The 17,647-nt window shown below is 45.1% G+C and overlaps 1 protein-coding gene across 1 annotated transcript in view; it reads right to left on the bottom strand.

Annotated features, from left to right (window-relative positions):
- The window catches only part of LOC146868657 (uncharacterized), a 54,383-nt gene extending 37,176 nt beyond the window's left edge, over nucleotides 1–17,207 (bottom strand). The window contains exon 1 of the mRNA XM_085615954.1: nucleotides 16,878–17,207. Coding sequence (XP_085472080.1) covers nucleotides 16,878–16,926 — 49 coding nt within the window. The 5' untranslated portion in view covers nucleotides 16,927–17,207. The remainder of the gene's footprint in view (nucleotides 1–16,877) is intronic.
- Between the last annotated feature and the right edge of the window lie 440 nt (nucleotides 17,208–17,647).

Below are 17,647 nucleotides of genomic sequence, written 5' to 3'. Positions count from 1 at the left end.
GGCTAGTCTTTTAAACTGTTTTTGTTTGCCGCCCGAAGTAAACGCTGTCCACTGACTGCTAATAGAGGACAGGTTATGGCTGTAAAAGCCATTGGAAATGTCAAGTGTGGTTTTAAACCTTTTTCGCACGAGACTATCGGCAAGAGCCGAACTGTGAGTATTATGTACCGCGCATGTCCGGCAATGAGAGTTTAAATGCCGGTAATCCAAAACTAGGCGGTACGACCCATCAGGCTTCGTCACAGTGAATAAAGGATTATTCATTGGTGACACGCATGTTTCAATAACACCTTAATATTCCAATTGTTCAAGGATTGCCGCGACGTGAGGTCTGGCTTCACGACGCATGGGATATTGGGGTTGTGGCTGGGGCATAGACCGCAATGGAATCTCATGGCTGGGGGACAATTTATCCCAGCTCACCTGAGTACGATACAAAGCCGGTGCTAGCACCAGAGCCCACTCCTCAGCGAACCTTTTAGCGTGGTCCTTTGGCACTGTGTGCGCAAAGGACGGGAGGATTAACTCCTCCCCTCTAGGAGCATCTAAAATGAAAGCCGGGGGCCAGTCTGCCTCCGCTAGGAGAATGTCATAAGAAGAGGTCAGATTATCCCCAAAAATCCCTTGAATTGTACGTTGTATGTCACCTTCAATTAGGAGGACTATGTCATATAGTCTGTCAGGGGGAGACACTCTAGTGTCAGCAGTTTCTACAGTAATGAACGTGTCAGTTGCTGTCGCCTCCAGATATGGACGCAGTGCTTGCCGCACTACTGTAACCTCCGCTGCGCTGTCGAGCAGCGTTAGGCCCCATGTCAGGTTCCGAAGCTGCATTCTCACTATCTGTGGCATACCTCGCTGTCAGTGCAGCAACATTCTTCTTTTGAAACGGGGGACGTTGACGTGCAAACTCGTCTTGCTTGCCTTTACCGTCAGTCTGACGGGGTTGTTCACGACCTTGTTGTGCACCCCGACCTTTGCCACGGTCTCCGCCATCGGACTGTGAGGCCGATGTTTCCTGTGAAGAACGAGGAGAGCGTTGTTCAATAACCTGAAATCTATCAGGCGACTTAATACTAGTACGATCGCGCAAATCATAGGTGCGTTCGCTGGTCTGCTGTACGGGAGACGCAGGACGAGACCTCTGTTTCTGTTGCTGCTTTCCCTGTTTCTTTGCTCTCCAATTCTGCTTTGGAAAAGCTGGACGATCGTCTTTACCAGACGAACTCACCTTTGTTTGTTGTATCAAGTCAGGAATGATTACAGTTGGTTTAACTCCCAAACTACAGCGGCCAATAGTTTTATAGGCTTCCGCAATAAGTCTAGGTAACTCTTTGGGCTTATCGAGTTCAGCGACGCGGGCTAAGCCATTTGCCACTTGGAACTGTACCGCATCTCCTTTGAGATTACCAAGGACGAGGGGGGCAACAACGTTGAATACTCCGACAAGCCTCATTCCCAACTCTACAGCCTCGGGTCCATGCTGATCTTCAACACGTTTAATGACAGAGGGCAGCACGGCCATAGACGGAGTGCCGAAGCCCTTCGAGTAGACTGCGGCAAAGATCTTTCCCCAGTTGTCACAATCTGACACATCAGGGATGATGTCTTTCGGCAAACTAATGGTGAGTATTCTGTGTTTCTCCACCTCTGTAGAGTGTGGAAACACTGCTTCCAGCTGGTCTAATTTCTTGGCAAGCCAATAAGGAAAATCATCCTTATTTTGGGGGCGCTTGCCCATCACCGAATTAACTATGACGGGACTAATAACAACCGCCGGGTGACCAGCTGGTAGTCCCGCAACAGCAGGACCTTCCTGCACATTGCGTGAAATGTATTGCACCAAAGCCTATATACTGAAATAAGGGTTGTATGGAGCACACGCAGCTCATCCACCGCACTAGTCAAATAGCGGGGGTGAGGCGTAAATCCGGCAAGCCCCGGCCATGTGACCCCTGGAATTGACAAAGGGCCCATTCTAGCCGGTGCAACCGCATGGGGAAGGACGCCATTAAACCAAATGCTATGCTGCCAGGCTGAAAGGGGGATCTCTAGCGTCCGATATGGCGTTTAATTGGCTGGGACCCGCGTGTGAGTATACGAGTGAAACGTTTTATCATCCGCATTCACTGCTGGCAGTGTCACCCAAGAGTAGAACAACTCATAAGGATGGGTCCCATCTGCACTCAGCACAAAAATACCCCATAAGTCATCAAATGACGTCGCAGAGGTGTACGGCTATGTGCAGCAATGTCGACCGCCATAAGGACACACAGAAGATCAACAACAAGTTTAATCAGTAGAACAAGGGTTCAGAAATCGAAGAAACCTTTTTAATGGTCAAGCTTGAAAGAACCTATCAGGTTAAAATCCGTCACTCCCGTTATCCGGAAACAAGAGTGAGGGAGTCATGGACTAATACAAGCACTACTAAGGTGTTTCATATCAATAGACCAAACGTTAGGTGCGCCATGTTGCATGGATTCTGCTCATGCACAGAACTATGCGCAGGAAACCAGGACCTCAGTGAATTGTGGTGTACCAAAAACTCACCTCAGAACCCCTATCCGACCAGCATCAGTGTCCCATTCGTTATCCGTATTTATCTCGGCGGTCCCAATGTATAGACAACCCAGAACAAGCGACTTAGTGTATTCTCAGGAATGGTGGGAATCAGAAATACCTATTCGTTATTATTCTCATATCAGTCCACAACAAGAGTAAACAGAGACACGTTAAGTTTAAAGAGTTTATTTTACTTTCCTCCTGTCCTAAGATGTAGTACTTTGGCTAACATAAGCAGACAAATGATTAAAATCAAAACCATCAGCATTGTTACAATACCATAAAAAATGAAAGGAGAGATCATATTACAAATGACAGTGGAATACAGCCACCTTCCTTTCGCTAGTAAACTAATATTATTATATAATAAAAGGTCTCTAGGCTTGAATGGGGAACCCCATACCGTAAAGATCAGCTTAGTTGAATCACATCACAGGCTCAGGTGTGCTCTGCTCCTGGGAAAGCTCTTCTTCAGAATGTGTGTGTTAAGCATGCAGCCAGCAAAATTAACCTCTTCAGTGCCCCGCCCTTTCCCCGCCCTGTGCCGGGCCTTTCATTAGCGGGCGGGGTTCATGACGAGATAGTCTCGTCATGGGCACAGCGCAACCGCGCTCCATGACGAGACTATCTCGTCATGGGCACTGAAGGGGTTAAAAGCGCTCGACTCTCAGGTATTTGCAGCTGTGTGCGTGTTATGGCTAAATAGTGGGCCGATCAACCTGAACCCAAAAACATGCACCGTCTAGCGACCCAGACTGTTTCTTTACACAATGTTCAGACCAAGGTCGCAGCTCATGGCTAGGGATGTGAACAACAGACAGTTCTCATGTGAAGAAAAGGCGAGCAAGCATTTTTCAAATAATAACATGTAACTGCAGTGTCGTGTGCAAAAGCAGCCAAAGTGGCAAGATGGCTTTCTAACATCTAACGCGGTTATGCTAACTTAGCAGTGTATGTATATAAATTGCAGCCCTCACTACAGGGCCTCTGATACAAAGAGGTTGGTCCTTGGGTCTCATGTCCAAAGAACTGGTCCTTGGGCCTCATATCCAAAGAAGCTGTTCCTTGTGCCTCATGTACAAAGAACTGGTCCTTGGGTCTCATGTACAAAGAATTTGTTCCCAGTGCTCCATGGCCATTCTAACTCTTTGCGGTGTGAGGAAACATATACCCCTCTCAGTGCGAGGGTACATTTCACAAGAAGTTGCAAACCACCCACCTCAAGGATATATATAGAGGCACGAATTGACTTGCAACTCAATTCAGAAAATTGTAAATACTCGGATGGAGACCTGCCATGGCAAGCCGACCTCCATTCCAGGAGTCTCTTTCAGAATGTGTCTGCCTTGCACCCCTGGTTCTTAAAGAGACAGATGTCAGAATGCCACATAAAGTGGCACACAGTGACTTGCACATCTGGTAGTACGTGCAATGTCCTGAGGGACACTGGCTCCTCTTGATGGCCTCGCTATGCACAAGCATAGTGTAAACTGTAGAGGATTGACTGCTTGCATCTATACTATTGCAAGTCGCAAGGGGAAAACATACACCTCGGCCACCCACCCCTTTCCTGTGCAACATGCAAGAGATCACAAAGTGTGCATTGTGGTTCATAATAAAAATTCTGAATCACAAAGCACTTCTGCGCATTGAGAATTGAAACCTGGAAATGCGTCAGCATGCTACACTACCCTAGGGGTGGCGTAGTGAGGCGCAATGAGGAGACATGTTTTAATTTCTCCTTGTTTCTTTCCTCTTTCAATGCGGGGAAAATGCCTGTAGTGATTGTTTTTCCTGCACAAAAACAATCATCCCATGACGCAGCCATCCTTGCACCATGGTAAAAGGGTGCCGGTGCATGGCAACTGTTTGTTAGCCAGCACAGGGGAGAGCACATATCATTGTAAATATGTCGCATTCCTGTGCTCTGAAAGTGCCACAGCGTGGCGTAACCAAAGGGCTTGCGGTGCCACGCTGCAGCACCTTCTTGTAAATCCTGCCTCGAAGTGTTTAACAAGGCGGCTCTGCTCATTGTTGCAAAGACGCGATGAGTTGGGGGTTGTTTACTGGACTAGTGCATGATATTAAAATAAGAGAAGTGCCCAAAGCTCTTGAAATTGTACTGTTAATTGCTGGATAGTAATACTCACATATTAATAATCAGAAATAAATTCTCCACCAAAACTGCCATTCTCGGTGCAGCAGTGAAAATCGTATCACTGCTCTGTAGAAGGAGTTTCATTACACTGTTGGGTTAAATCATATGATTTTCTCTTTAGTCTCTTACCCTGCCTTGCCCCTTCTCCCCTCTTTCTATGTGTGCACTTCCAAATCTGCTGAGACATAAGATTGGGAGGAGCAAGAGGCAGGAGTAAAGTAGTGAAGTAAAGATAGTGGTTTAGGCAGCAGAAATGGAGAAGGGGGGAGAGATACAGGAGAAGTAAAGAATTAGGGAGAGAGGTAAGGTAAAGACATAAAGGTAAAGCAGCCAGAATAAACAAGCATTGGCATAGCCAATAGGCCTCGCCTTTGGGACCTTATAAGTGTTTAGCCATGCAGCAGTTGATGTTGTTGCACCAAGGATATTGTGCTGCATAACTAAATACTTATAAGGTCCCAAAAGCGAGGCCTATTGGCTATGCCAATGCTTGTTATTAATAGAAAGCCTTTGTTGTCAAGCTATCGGTTATACACTTACACGCGTATTCACAAACCATTGCTGAATAGATAGGTGATTTAAAGTTAGACAACGGTCAAACAAACGTTAGAGTAAAAAAGAAAAGGCAGTACCTTTTAGTGTTTGGTTTGTCGAGCTTCACTTCTGCCTTGTTTAGATCTCCCAAAGAGGTCGATACATAGAGATACTTATTTGCTGGAAGTGCAGCTAGCATGTCCGCCCCTAAGGGTCTGCTCTTCCAGCAAACGTCCGATCCTCACATCAGCCGGTGGCATACATGTCTTTTTTTAAGCAAAAGAGTCCCCATCAACGCAAAAAAATATAAGTACTAAAAGAAGACATTTGCTATGCAAGTGAGCACTTGCAAAATAGGTTGCAAGCTTCCCAGGCGCAGGACTTACTTCCCGTCTTCTTACGGAGCTCTATAAATCCTATTGCCTCTGTTTTTACTTCCGACTCTAAAACAAGCATTGGCATAGCCAATAGGTCTCACTTTTGGGACCTTATAAGTATTTAGTTATGCAACTGTTGCATAGTTAAACACTTATAAGGTCCCAAAAGCGAGACCTATTGGCTATGCCAATGCTTGTTACCATTACCAGGGTGATCAGATAGCTCCATGTCAGAGAACACCACGTTTGCATTCCTGGGCATTTTACAGGTCATTGTATTCTGGGAGTGTAGTCTGGGTTCATTTCAATTGGACCAACACAGCTGATGAAAATATTATGTAAGGCAAAGTCCAGCAATGGAAAAGTGGTGTCACACTAGCGTTATACCACCTGGTCACAAGTCACCGTAACCGTAAAGCATAAGGTAACTCGATCTAAAAGCATGCACATGCTGTTGATTTCAAATCCAGGACTGGCAAGAAGTGTCTCACATGATATGGATCCAATTAAAAGCAGCGTGAGAAGACACTCCGGGGGTGGTGGCAGGAATAATGACCATATGTCAAGCATTCCTAAGGTTTACCGGATGGCTGCAGTTTACCGACTAGTCCATGTTCTTGTTTTTTTTCTGTTTTGCGGTTTTACATAGCGTGCACTCGCCCTGAAGGTATTGAAGCGCTTTTACTTGAGCGCCACTTACGTTACACACGGACACATTAATTTTGGGAGGCACGGGGAGATTAATCGATTTGTCCAGAATACCAGGATTTTGAGCCGACGTCGGGGCTCGAACCTGGTTCCCCAGCTCCGATGTCAGCAGCTCTGGCCGTTAGGCCATATCCTCTCCAATTGGGGTCTTGGGCTTAAATTGTATAACCAAATGCATTCTGGTGAATACAATTCGATAAATAGATCACCCCTTTAGAAGAAAATTCTGGGGCAGGAACAATGACCCTTGGCATCATGCAGTCTACATGAACTGCGGGGCACAGAGGTTACATTCCCAGTTAGATAGCTGAATGGGTGTCGGAGATCTTGGGCTGATGTGCCAGTTGCAGATTCCCGTGCTAACCCACCTGCTCTAAATATAAATGATCCACATTTAGGATGCTCGGGCGGTTAGCGCGGTTGCTGCGGAGTTCGTCTTCAGGAATTCATCTGCTTGCCTTGGGTAAGTGTAAGGTCCAAAGTCTAGGTGAGTCAATGAAACTGCAGCTTCCATCCCAGCGCGACCCCCTGCTTGTCCCAGATGTGGATTGGGGGTGTTGCACTACGGCAGCCCCCCGGCGGCTTCCATATCGGCACAGCAAGGTGGACATGAGGTGTGCTGTTTTTCCATTCAGCGCTCCTGCGCCGAATGGGATGATGGGTGATGAGGGCTCACCTCTGTAATTGATGCTCTGTAGTGAGTAATGACATCACTTTGCGAGGTGGGTGAGGGGGGTAAATGATAGCCAGGCTGGTGCTGGGGGGGGGTTAAAGGTCACGGGGCCTGGGATTCTTCGTAGGGGGAGTTCTTTCTCTTGACTGCACATCCACAGAGGGGTTAGAGAAAAGGGGGCACAGAGATAATCTCGTGCACCTCCGAGGGATAAGTGTGTTTGGGTGAGGGGTGATGCGAGCTGGAAGGAATCCGAGTTTTTTTTAGCAGAGTGTGGGAGCGATCTCAGACGTGGTCAATCACTCTGGCAGGTCAAATCAGACGAACAGGCAGGCACCTTGAAAGCGAAAAGCTCCATGGACCACATTATATTTATTAATTGCAAATTTATATAGCGCGAACTCTGTATTGGAGCGCTTTACATGAGCACCAGTTATGTTATACACGTACACGTTCATTTTTTGGTAGGCACGAAGAGCCACCCTCTCCCGTGTAATGCCAGCTGCTGCAACAGGGGGAGGGACGGAGTCTGAGCAGAGAGAGCAGAGGAGGAAAGAGCAACAGAGAACCAGTCTGCCAAGTAGGTGTGAACGTTAGATTGTAAGGATGAAAGGGTTGGTTAGGTGTGGCCCAAAGAAGAATTAGAGGGTATGTTTCACTTGTGCGGCCGCTAAAGTGAAAGTAATCATTTCGTGAAAGTAATCATTTCGCGGGCGCTTTGATGTTCGCAGTGGCCGCGCGGCTCACTGAGAACATCAAAGCGCCCGCGAAATGTACACGCAGGCTGCCAAATGGTGCGCGCGCCCGGCGCACATGCACTGTAGTTGGGGGCCTGAAAAGCACTAATTTGCACTTCCAAATCCCCGTCTTCTATAGCTCTCGCCAGAGCAGCGCTAAAGCGCTGGCTCAGGCGAGACCTAAACATGACAGGAAAAACAGAAATCAGGGAGCGCTAATGGAAATGCTGGCTCAGAGTGACTGACAGACTGGTGACTGTAGAAGGAGGTGCTGAGTTACCTTATCAGCCGTTGGTTAGAAAGAGAAGGAGCAGCCTCTAAAACGGGCAAATCAGTCATTCTGGAAGTGTTAAAATCAAGCCTCCCAGAAGTGACAGCCCCTGGCACCATGAAAACAACAGTGCAGAATGAACAGCAGTTAAATCTCCCTAAGTGGTACAAGAAGATGCAGGAATAAACAAACATCTGCACTATTGTATAAAAGAATCTGCAGTACAAGCAGCAATTTACCAATATAAATATATTATATACAGACACACACATTAAGTATTAGCTACAGACATGTTGGCAGTCCTGTTATGTCTACTAGTTTACATAGTTAAAGAGGTATTTGGGTCAGATATTTGCTCTTTATCTTTGCTGCCCATCCCAGGCGCCTGATATTTTCTCGTTTTCTTGTGCTGTTTCAACACGGGAACATTTTGTTCTCACAGTATTGTGATTGGATGATTTGTATCCTTCCATCGTTGACTTGAGGGGACTCTTACTTTTGCAGTGAGCACTCCAAAGGAATGCATGTTTACTATGTTCCAAATTTTCCTTGAGAGGCAGGGGAGAAGAGAAGGAGAGTGATTAGGAAGAGACAGGGCAGAGTCTGGTGGTGGACCTAAGCAAGAAAGGCGAAGGATTTGGCAGGGGGAGAAATGGCGAGAGAAAGAGCAACGAGGAAAGAAATGCCATGTAAGAGGGGTGAGACTGGGACAGGCGTGAATGACAGGTAAGGTAGGGCTGGGACAAAGCCAGTGGTTTGACATTGACAGTGACTGCCTGCACTATAGGCCACTTTGGACCGCCTGCTGTCACAGAATATCCACATTCCAAATCCGGATCGGCCTGACAGCCTCACCCTCTACCCCCCTCCTTTCATTGAATGACTTTTTTGCTGCCTCAGCTATTTTCATAAATTCTCTGACTTTACGTAAAATAAGGAGTTCCAACTCTTGGGTGCATGCCCTAGAAAGAAGCAGGCACTAAAGGGTTTTTTCTTGAAATGTAACCACTGTAAGTTAATAGTTTATTTTACTTTTAGCCATGTGTGAGCCCCCAGAGAGGTCAGTCTTGTGTGTAAATGTCCTGTCTATCTACCAAGGCTAACTACAATCTTTGTAATACCCTAACTTGTATGTGCTTTCACTGCACCTGTCTAGCATCACTTATGGAAACACTTCCACCCATGGCAGCAAACCTCCTGTACACTTTACATCTCAGCCTAAGAAGTGCTGGTACTGCCAGGGTAAGAGTACCTTTAGAGAAGACAGAACTGGTAGATCATCCAGAGAGCAGAAAACATACAAGCGGTGGGGTAAAAATAAAAAACCCAAGATCTAGGATGAGCTATAAACAGTCTAGACAAAACGATTACAAGGGCACAATTTAAGCAGATGAATCCCCTACATGGATGTTCATCAGAAGAAAGAAAATGTTGTTAAATGATTTCCTGAACACAATAAAATAATGCCAATAACAATCATTGTCGCTAAGCATTTCAAGCTATACATTTCAAGTGGTATTTGCTGTACATTTCAGGTGGCATTCATCAAACCTATCTGCAAAGCACACAAAGGTGTCAATATTAAGTGTTGAGAGTCTGCTGAAAACTAATTAAAAAAACAAAGGCAAACTCTTCCTCTATCAAGCCCCACATTTCAAGTGATCCCAAACAATGAATGGAACTACCATTGAGTTGGCTTATCCAGGATTCAGAGTAGTAAAAAGATGCAATTTTTGGTGTGTGTTGTGTCGGTAGCAGCTACTGATTTCGGGGGGTGTGACTGATTGTGTAAGTCCACCATCTGGCACACCGTGTCTATCGGAAAAGAGATTTCTAATGATCTGGGAGTTTGCTGCTGGTCACCCAAAAGGTTCTTTGTTAGAAAGAAGCATTTTAAAAATGTGTACAACCTACTGAGATGTGAAGGAAGATAAGTGGAACCTACGTCACTGAGAAGCTACCATAAATGCTTCCCACCCTGCCGAGTAGTTTTTCACGACTAAAGACAAGGGTAGTAAATCACTTGATATTTTCAAATACTTGTGGTTCAAAGGCTCTATCACTTGCTTTGTAAGCCACGGTCTTGTAGGAAATGTATTGAAAACCATTCCGAAAGCAGGTATTGAGTTTCCCAACCAATCGTGCCTCCCAAAGGTACCTTGTCTAGAAGTGCAACGCGCCAGCCCGGAGTGGAGGAGCCTGGCCTTGGCCACCGAGCAGCAACATCCAATCATTTGGAAAGGCTAAAGGCAGCTAAGACTGGAGTGACCAGAAATGAATCTTGAATTGCCTGAAACCAAGCAGGGCTACTTGTCAAAAACACACCACCTCACTTCCTGTCTTAAAACAAGCAAAGGTACAAAGTCTACTGCATCGTTTAAATGTACGCGCATCTAGCAATGTAAACTCACAGCACACCCCTTTATCACTGGGGACATTAAACCGGGCACGAAGATGTCCAAACTTTGCATGCAATACTGCACTTTGTAGCGTCATAACATCTCTGCTGAGGTATCCCATGCATATCACCCTCCCCTGTCAGTAATTGCACCAATTTCGGATGTAATCCCTGGAGTGCATGGATTGGGGGTACTTGTCAAATAATTATGAATGGTCGAATTCTGCGTCGCTGTTTTTGTTTTGTTTTTTGGTAGGAAAGCATATCTGTGAACCGCTTCATTATTCATATTGCACCAAGTAGGCATTTGTCTCGCAGATCACAGTTCTCGCCCTTACTGGCGATCGCCAGACTTCGACTTTGGGAACAAAAGTGTCAACTTCAGAATTAAAGGGGGGGTGCTAAAACTAAAAGTTCACATCATTTTTTACCCGACAACACAGTGTCCGACTCAGAGAATGATGGTGCTGTGACCTGCTATGCGTGTATGCGAGAGAGGGGAGAAAGTGATAGTTCCTATATTATTCCCATGGGTGCCATTATTGCTGGGAGCATCAGCAGGTTCTTGCGCTCTGGAGCAGTCAGATTGGGAGCTCATTGTGAGGACAATCACGTTGGTTGAGAGCGTTCCGCAGTTAATGTGGTCAAATGGTGTCTCTGAACTCATCGGTTATCTTGGTCAGAGTTTTCCATTCACCAACCAACACCAATTGACCCAAACTAAAGTTACAATTCGGGGGAGGGAGGGGTACAAAAAAAGATCACGGAGAAAAACGTTTGCACATAAAATTATGCCGAGCGGAACTGAGAATATTCAATTTTCGCTTAATGCTGTGAAGTACTTTCTTAAATCTGGATTAATGGCAAGGAAAAGAATACACACAGGCTACGTTAGCAGATGCTAAACGACTGACTACAAAAGCCTTTATGGCACCAATGAGTTAAGATGTCATAGCTCTAAAACTCCAATGCAAGACTAAAAGAAGGACAATATATTAATGTTCTTAAAGGGCTAGACAATAGTGCCAAAGACACAACCAAAGAACCACACTAAGTTAAAAGGTGACAAATCACATGCCCAAACCCTTACTTTACATAATATCGAAACAGAACCAAAAACCCAGTACAGAAGCAAAACCTCACCAAATAAAGACTGCAACACTAGGGGCTTGAAATAGAGATCGCAGATCAAAAAAAACCAAGCAGCTGTTTTTAAGCACACTCGTGCTTGTGGCACCATGTGCCTTGCGGGAGCGAGCAACAGCCAATTAGCATGCGCGACGCTGCTCGCTCCCGCAAGGTGGATGCCGCCACAAGCACGAGTATGTGCTTCCAAAAAGAGCAGAGCGACGGCTAAAGGTTCTCCTAAGCAGAACATGGGCGCTGTATAGGCGAGACCTAAAAATACAGGGAGGCAGACAAAGGGAGAGTTTGACAGAGAAACGGGGATGGTGACGTAGGTAAAATGTTAGAATGTGGTAGAGAGAGACGTATATGTAAACAGATATGAGTGAGGTACCCTCTCTCTCTTGCGCTGTCAGGGCCTGATTCATGAAGGTAGACTTACACTTTGGTGTAAGTTTACAAAATTTTTTCCCACAAACTTTACAACTGCGTACTTCAAAGTCGGGGCAGAGAGATCCACACATAAAAAAGATAGGTCTGTCCTAGCTTTTTATGTGCAGAGTTCTCTGTCCTGACTGCAGCGTCTCAGCAGCCATAAGCTTACAATTAACTCAGTTTGTCAGTGGCAAAAAATAGTAATCTTTACCTTTGTGAATAAGGCCCATATTTTCTCTCCATTCCTCTATCTCTCCTATTGTCTTTCGTTCCCACTGTCTCCAACTCCCTCTCTCTCTCTCTCTCTCTCTCTCTCATTCTCACTCTCTCTCTCTCTCTCTCTCTCTCTCTCTCTCTCTCTCTATATATCTATCTATATATATATATATATATATATATATATATATATATATATATATATATATATCCGCTCGTTGTTCCACACAAAAGCGGAGCACTCGCAGGCAGGTGCAGACTTTGCGGGTGTGGACTCCGCAACAATATCTCTCTCGGCTCCTTTTCTTTTTATCAAAAGGAAATTGTCGCACTCGCAGGACGTTTTGAACACAATTTATTGAAATACCCAAATGACCAGCAACAGACGCGTTTCGGCGAAAATGCCTTTCTCGATGTCACCAGCACATCGGAAACGCCATGTTTTTCAACGTAACCCTTATCAACAAAATAAAGAAAGGACTCATATGGTCGCTCTAACATCAGCGCCATTTTGTAATAGGTAAACATTCATATGTTAGTGCACCTTAACAGTGTTCGAAAATGTACGTTTATATAAACCCATCTGTACAAATCAACTATTATGTCGATTTTCTAGCATACTGTATATATATATATATTCACTGAAAAAACCATAGGTTTCACACATGTTATAGTTAGCTGGACATTTCACTCGTAAAAAACCATTGAAATTCCCCCGTTATAGTTAGTTCAGCTAACTATAACTCGCGCGACCGCAATCCACTGCTGGTGACGTCACATATTACATCACTCATGACATGGTCAGTGACATCACTGATGACATCACTGATGACATCACTGATGACATCATCCAGTGAATATGTGTCTTTCTGAAAAATAAATATTTTTTATATATGTATATCTAAAGGTTAATGGAAGAATAAATGGGTAAATAAGTGTCTAAATGGATGGTTTTTTTTGTAAAATTAATTGTATAACTGACTTATTAACAGTATCTTAGTGAATACAGTGATGTAATATGTGACGTCATCAGCAGTGGATTGCGGTCGCGCGAGTTATAGTTAGCTGAACTAACTATAACGGGGGAATTTCAATGTTTTTTTACGAGTGAAATGTCCAGCTAACTATAACGTGTGAAACCTATGGTTTTTTCAGTGAATTTGAAAGGTTTTTTAAATGCTAATTCCTAACTATAACGTGTGTGAAACCTATGGTTTTTTCAGTGAATTTGCAAGGTTTTTTAAATGCTAATTCCTAACTATAACGTGTGTGAAACCTATGGTTTTTTCAGTGAATTTGCAAGGTTTTTTAAATGCTAATTCCTAACTATAACGTGTGTGAAACCAATGGTTTTTTAAGTGAATTTGCACGTTTTTTAAATGCTAATTTCTAACTATAACGTGTGTGAAACCTATGGTTTTTTAGTGAATTTGTAAGGTTTTTTAAATGCTAATTTATGTATGTATTATTATATTTTTTATACATTTATTTTACAATAAACTACCTATGTATATAGTTATAGATTGACTGTATCCTGTAATATGGAATGGCTCAGCTCTTTTTTTTTTTATTTGGATAAAGTTGAACAGCATAGTTAAAATCTTCTATAAACTTATAAACAGTTTAATTTTTTTTTTTTTTAAGGGTTTCTCACGGTGCGCCCACCATGCGCGCACCTGCGATTTTTAAAAAAAATTTTTTTTTTTAAATTCACCCTTCGGGGTCCTTCAGGGACCCCCTGACAAAGGCTAGGGGGTCAGGAACTCTCTACCCTGCCCCCTTTTCACGTTCTCCACCTTTCTTTTTCACTGTCACACACAAAATGGCGTCCGACACATCCTGATTTCGACCGATTGGAATGTTGACTGACATCTAACCACCAATCAGAATTACGCTCGCGGACATTTGGTGCGCGCATATAGATATTTATGTACTTTTAACTGCAATTTTCTCAGGAACTACTGAACAGATTGACACCACATATGCAAAAGGCACATGCCTGACCTGAGGACTACCTCTTTGCCAAATTTCAAGTAATTCTGTTCAGCCGTTCGGGCTGTACCTTCGACTAAAGGTCCTATGGGAAAAAGCATAAGGAAAATGCGTTTTGGGACCCCCCTTTTTTCTCAGCCCCCGCTTGACGAATCACCCCAAGACTTTCAGGGTAGGAGCTGAGCGGAGCGCCCCATTAGTTTTGAAAATTTCGCGAGGATTCGTCAACCGGCGCCAAAGTTATTCAAAATAGAATTTTCAGATTTCCTATGGGAACTCGGTCCTAACTATAACTATCTACTGGCGACCGCCAGTAGATAATGTGTGTGTGTGTGTGTATGTGTGTGTACATGTATATCTTTCTCTCGCTCTTTCTTTTTGTTCATGTCTCCATCTCTCCACTTTCCCCTTCTCTCTATCTATTTCTCATTCCCTTAACTCTCTACATAATTGCCTTTCCTCTCTCTTTTCATCTCTCTCTTTTTGCCTATGATTTACTATGTTTCTCTCTTATTTTGGCTCACTCTCTCTCTTTTTCTCCCTACACCTATACCTAATCCTCCACTCTCATTATTGAGTTTCTGTCTCTCGGTTAATGTTACAGAGAGATTAAGATGCGCACCTCCTCAATGGTTACCTTTAAACTGCCACGTGTCCACAGATGGGTTGATCCCCATCCATCCACCTCCCCTTTCTTGCTGCACCTCTCTTTCTCTCTCTTGCATTCTCACCACCCACTCTCTGCCTACTAGCACAACGCCTTCATCTTTATCACCTGTAACCATGCACTCTTTCTCTATGGTCCTGTGCCACCTCTGCATCCCCGTCTATGCCCTCAACACTAGACCTCGAGCAGAAGATGCTGGACTGCTGCAGGACTTGTCATTCTGTGGTACAAAGAGCAGTTCTTTCAGTAACCCCTACAATAGAAATTGACTCAGAACCCACTTCCTTTTTCCCCTTCCACTTTCTCTCACCTCCTTCCAATCAGTGCTTAATTTGTAAAAAAAAGTAGGTGCCAGCACTCTTGTCAGAACCCACTGCAGCCTGCACCACCTCTACCCCACCAGTGCTGCCAATAGCAGTATCAACATAACCCCCTAACCATCGCACTCCTGAAAGTGTGATAATTTAGACTATTTTAGGCCACACAAATCTATAATAATGGCGTGAGAGGCTGGTATTATTCATTTTCAATGTATATTGGCTTAATAAAGATGGTTATTGAACTCATCTCTAAATTTAAAAGATAGCGCCACCATGTGGTGGACTGTCACTAAAGTCGGTGCTGACATTTAAAAGCCAATGCAAACACCAGAAACCACCAGCACAAATTAAGCACTGCTTCCAATCCTCTTTGTAGTGATCTCAGATCCTCCCGTCTAACTACATCACACCTTTCCCTAAGCCTATCTCTGTTTAAATGATCTTGGCTCACACGACCTCTTCTCACCTTTTATCCACTCTACCTGCCCAATTCATCTCACCTTCTCCTCACCTCTGGAGCGTCATACATACTCTTTCCAAAATCTTTATCTGAAGTAAGGTTCTGCAGCCAAGTCTGTGTTCATTTAATTCATTAAAGTGAATAGACTAGAGTCAGCAGACCTTGTTTGAACCTGTGACCGGCAGCTGCCTGCTGGTCTATGCAGCAAGCGCATTAACCTACGGAAATAGTTAGTGGCCTTATTCTGTGTCTGCGCATTAAGGGGTCTTTTAGGATGGCCGGTGGATTCATATCTGCCCGCCACCCTAGCGGTGCTGGGACCGTCCGCCAGCGGTGCGGCGGTCCCGCACCGTCAATTATGATGCCACCGCCACCGTGGCGGTGGCATCCCGCATTCACAGCATTGTGGTGGGCGGTGCTCACAGCACCGCCCGCCACAATGTTGTGAAGGGACGTGGTGTATTCGCATGCACAACGTGCCTGCCACCTTGTCCATGCCAATGCTGGGGAGTACCATAGGTACCCCGCAAGTGCAGCCCCCCCACCCCTCCAACACCTTGGGGCCCCCGTAGCATTTACTGCATGCCTTTCCATGGTGGAGTCTCCGCCATGGAAAGGCATGAGAAATGCCCCATAGTAATATGGATAGCGGTGTCTTGCAGACCATATTGAGTCCCTTTTCCGCCCGGTCGATATTTCGACCTGCGGAAAAGCGGCGGACGGTCTTCCCGTCTGCCGCGGGGCCCCCCGCCATACTAATATGGCAGGGGGTGAACCAGGGACATATGGTGGGCAGATCTCCAGTGCCGGGCCAGCGGTGGAGATCCACTGGCCATCCTAACAGACCCCTTAGAGTCTGCTGTCCTATGTCAGGTCAGAATACAGATTCTAAATAAAGCTAATATGTCAAGTTTTCAAACCTCATTTCAATCCTCATTTCTGTCATTCGTCACAACCAATCACAGACAGAGGGAGACACAAAGCTCAATCATGTGAAAATGAATTAATACACACTGAAGAACAAGTCAGCAGGGGCTGCAGTATGCATACTACAAAAAGAATGCGGTCTAGGCGGCCATTTGTTGGCTATAGCACAAGGAGATCTGAGGTCTGGTCATGGCTTCAGCCCTTGGCCAAATTGTGTGAGCCTGGGCAAATCACTTGATCTCCTTAACAAAGTTTACTCATCTCCAACAATTTATCCTTCACCAAAAATGTAAATTTACATCCAAATCACTTACCATTGCTAAGAAGCAGAGCTACCCCAAGCAGCATTAGAATCCCATGCATTGTTACCAGCACACGCCGTCAAGTCCTTTTAGGGTCCGTATGGGAATACCTCCACCTCATTTACTGCCATCCCGTCACCTGGAAACCTGCCTTCTGATTCTGGGTGGACTCTTGTGCCCACACCAGCAAGCTTCACGGTTATCTGGCTCCAACTCACGTAAGCTTGCTCGCTCTACCCACGCTCCTGCCAGTTGTGTATCTAATAACCATTGGAAATCCGATGCTAATATCCCCCCCTCCGGTGGATTGGTGGGCGTAAGGAGGCACACTGGGCGCTTGGAATGAATTCCCACCTGCCCTCCATCCTCGGCCAGCCCCGCGTTGATCAGTGATACGGCCCACGCTAAGCCCTCGGAGGCAAATTCTCCTTAATGAAGATTTAGTCCTAAATCCAAGGGGAATCCTGTAATTCGACCGGATTAGAGAAGGGCTGTTTTCTTTGTGTTTCCTTTGTTTTCATTATGTTCCCATCTTTTGCGATGGTTTGGAGTGTGGCGGTGGACATTGTGTGCCGTCCCTCCAGCTGTTGAATCGGAGGCTAGGTCACATGTGTGAAACTGTGATGTTCGCTTACTCCGCCCACCAGTATTCATTTCCTCGCTGTCTGCTTTTCAATCTTTCAACAGCATTTGTATAATCCCAGACGCTCCCTTTAATGCTCTTACAGTCATCCTGCGGCGGCTGCAGGGAGATACTCTGCCTTCCCTTGTCTCCGGAACAT

The sequence above is a fragment of the Triturus cristatus genome, chromosome 1_2 (assembly GCF_964204655.1).
Source record: "Triturus cristatus chromosome 1_2, aTriCri1.1, whole genome shotgun sequence".
NCBI lineage: Eukaryota > Metazoa > Chordata > Amphibia > Caudata > Salamandridae > Triturus > Triturus cristatus.
The sequence above is the reverse complement of the archived record's forward strand: the minus strand, read 5'-3'. Positions and strand labels throughout refer to the sequence as shown.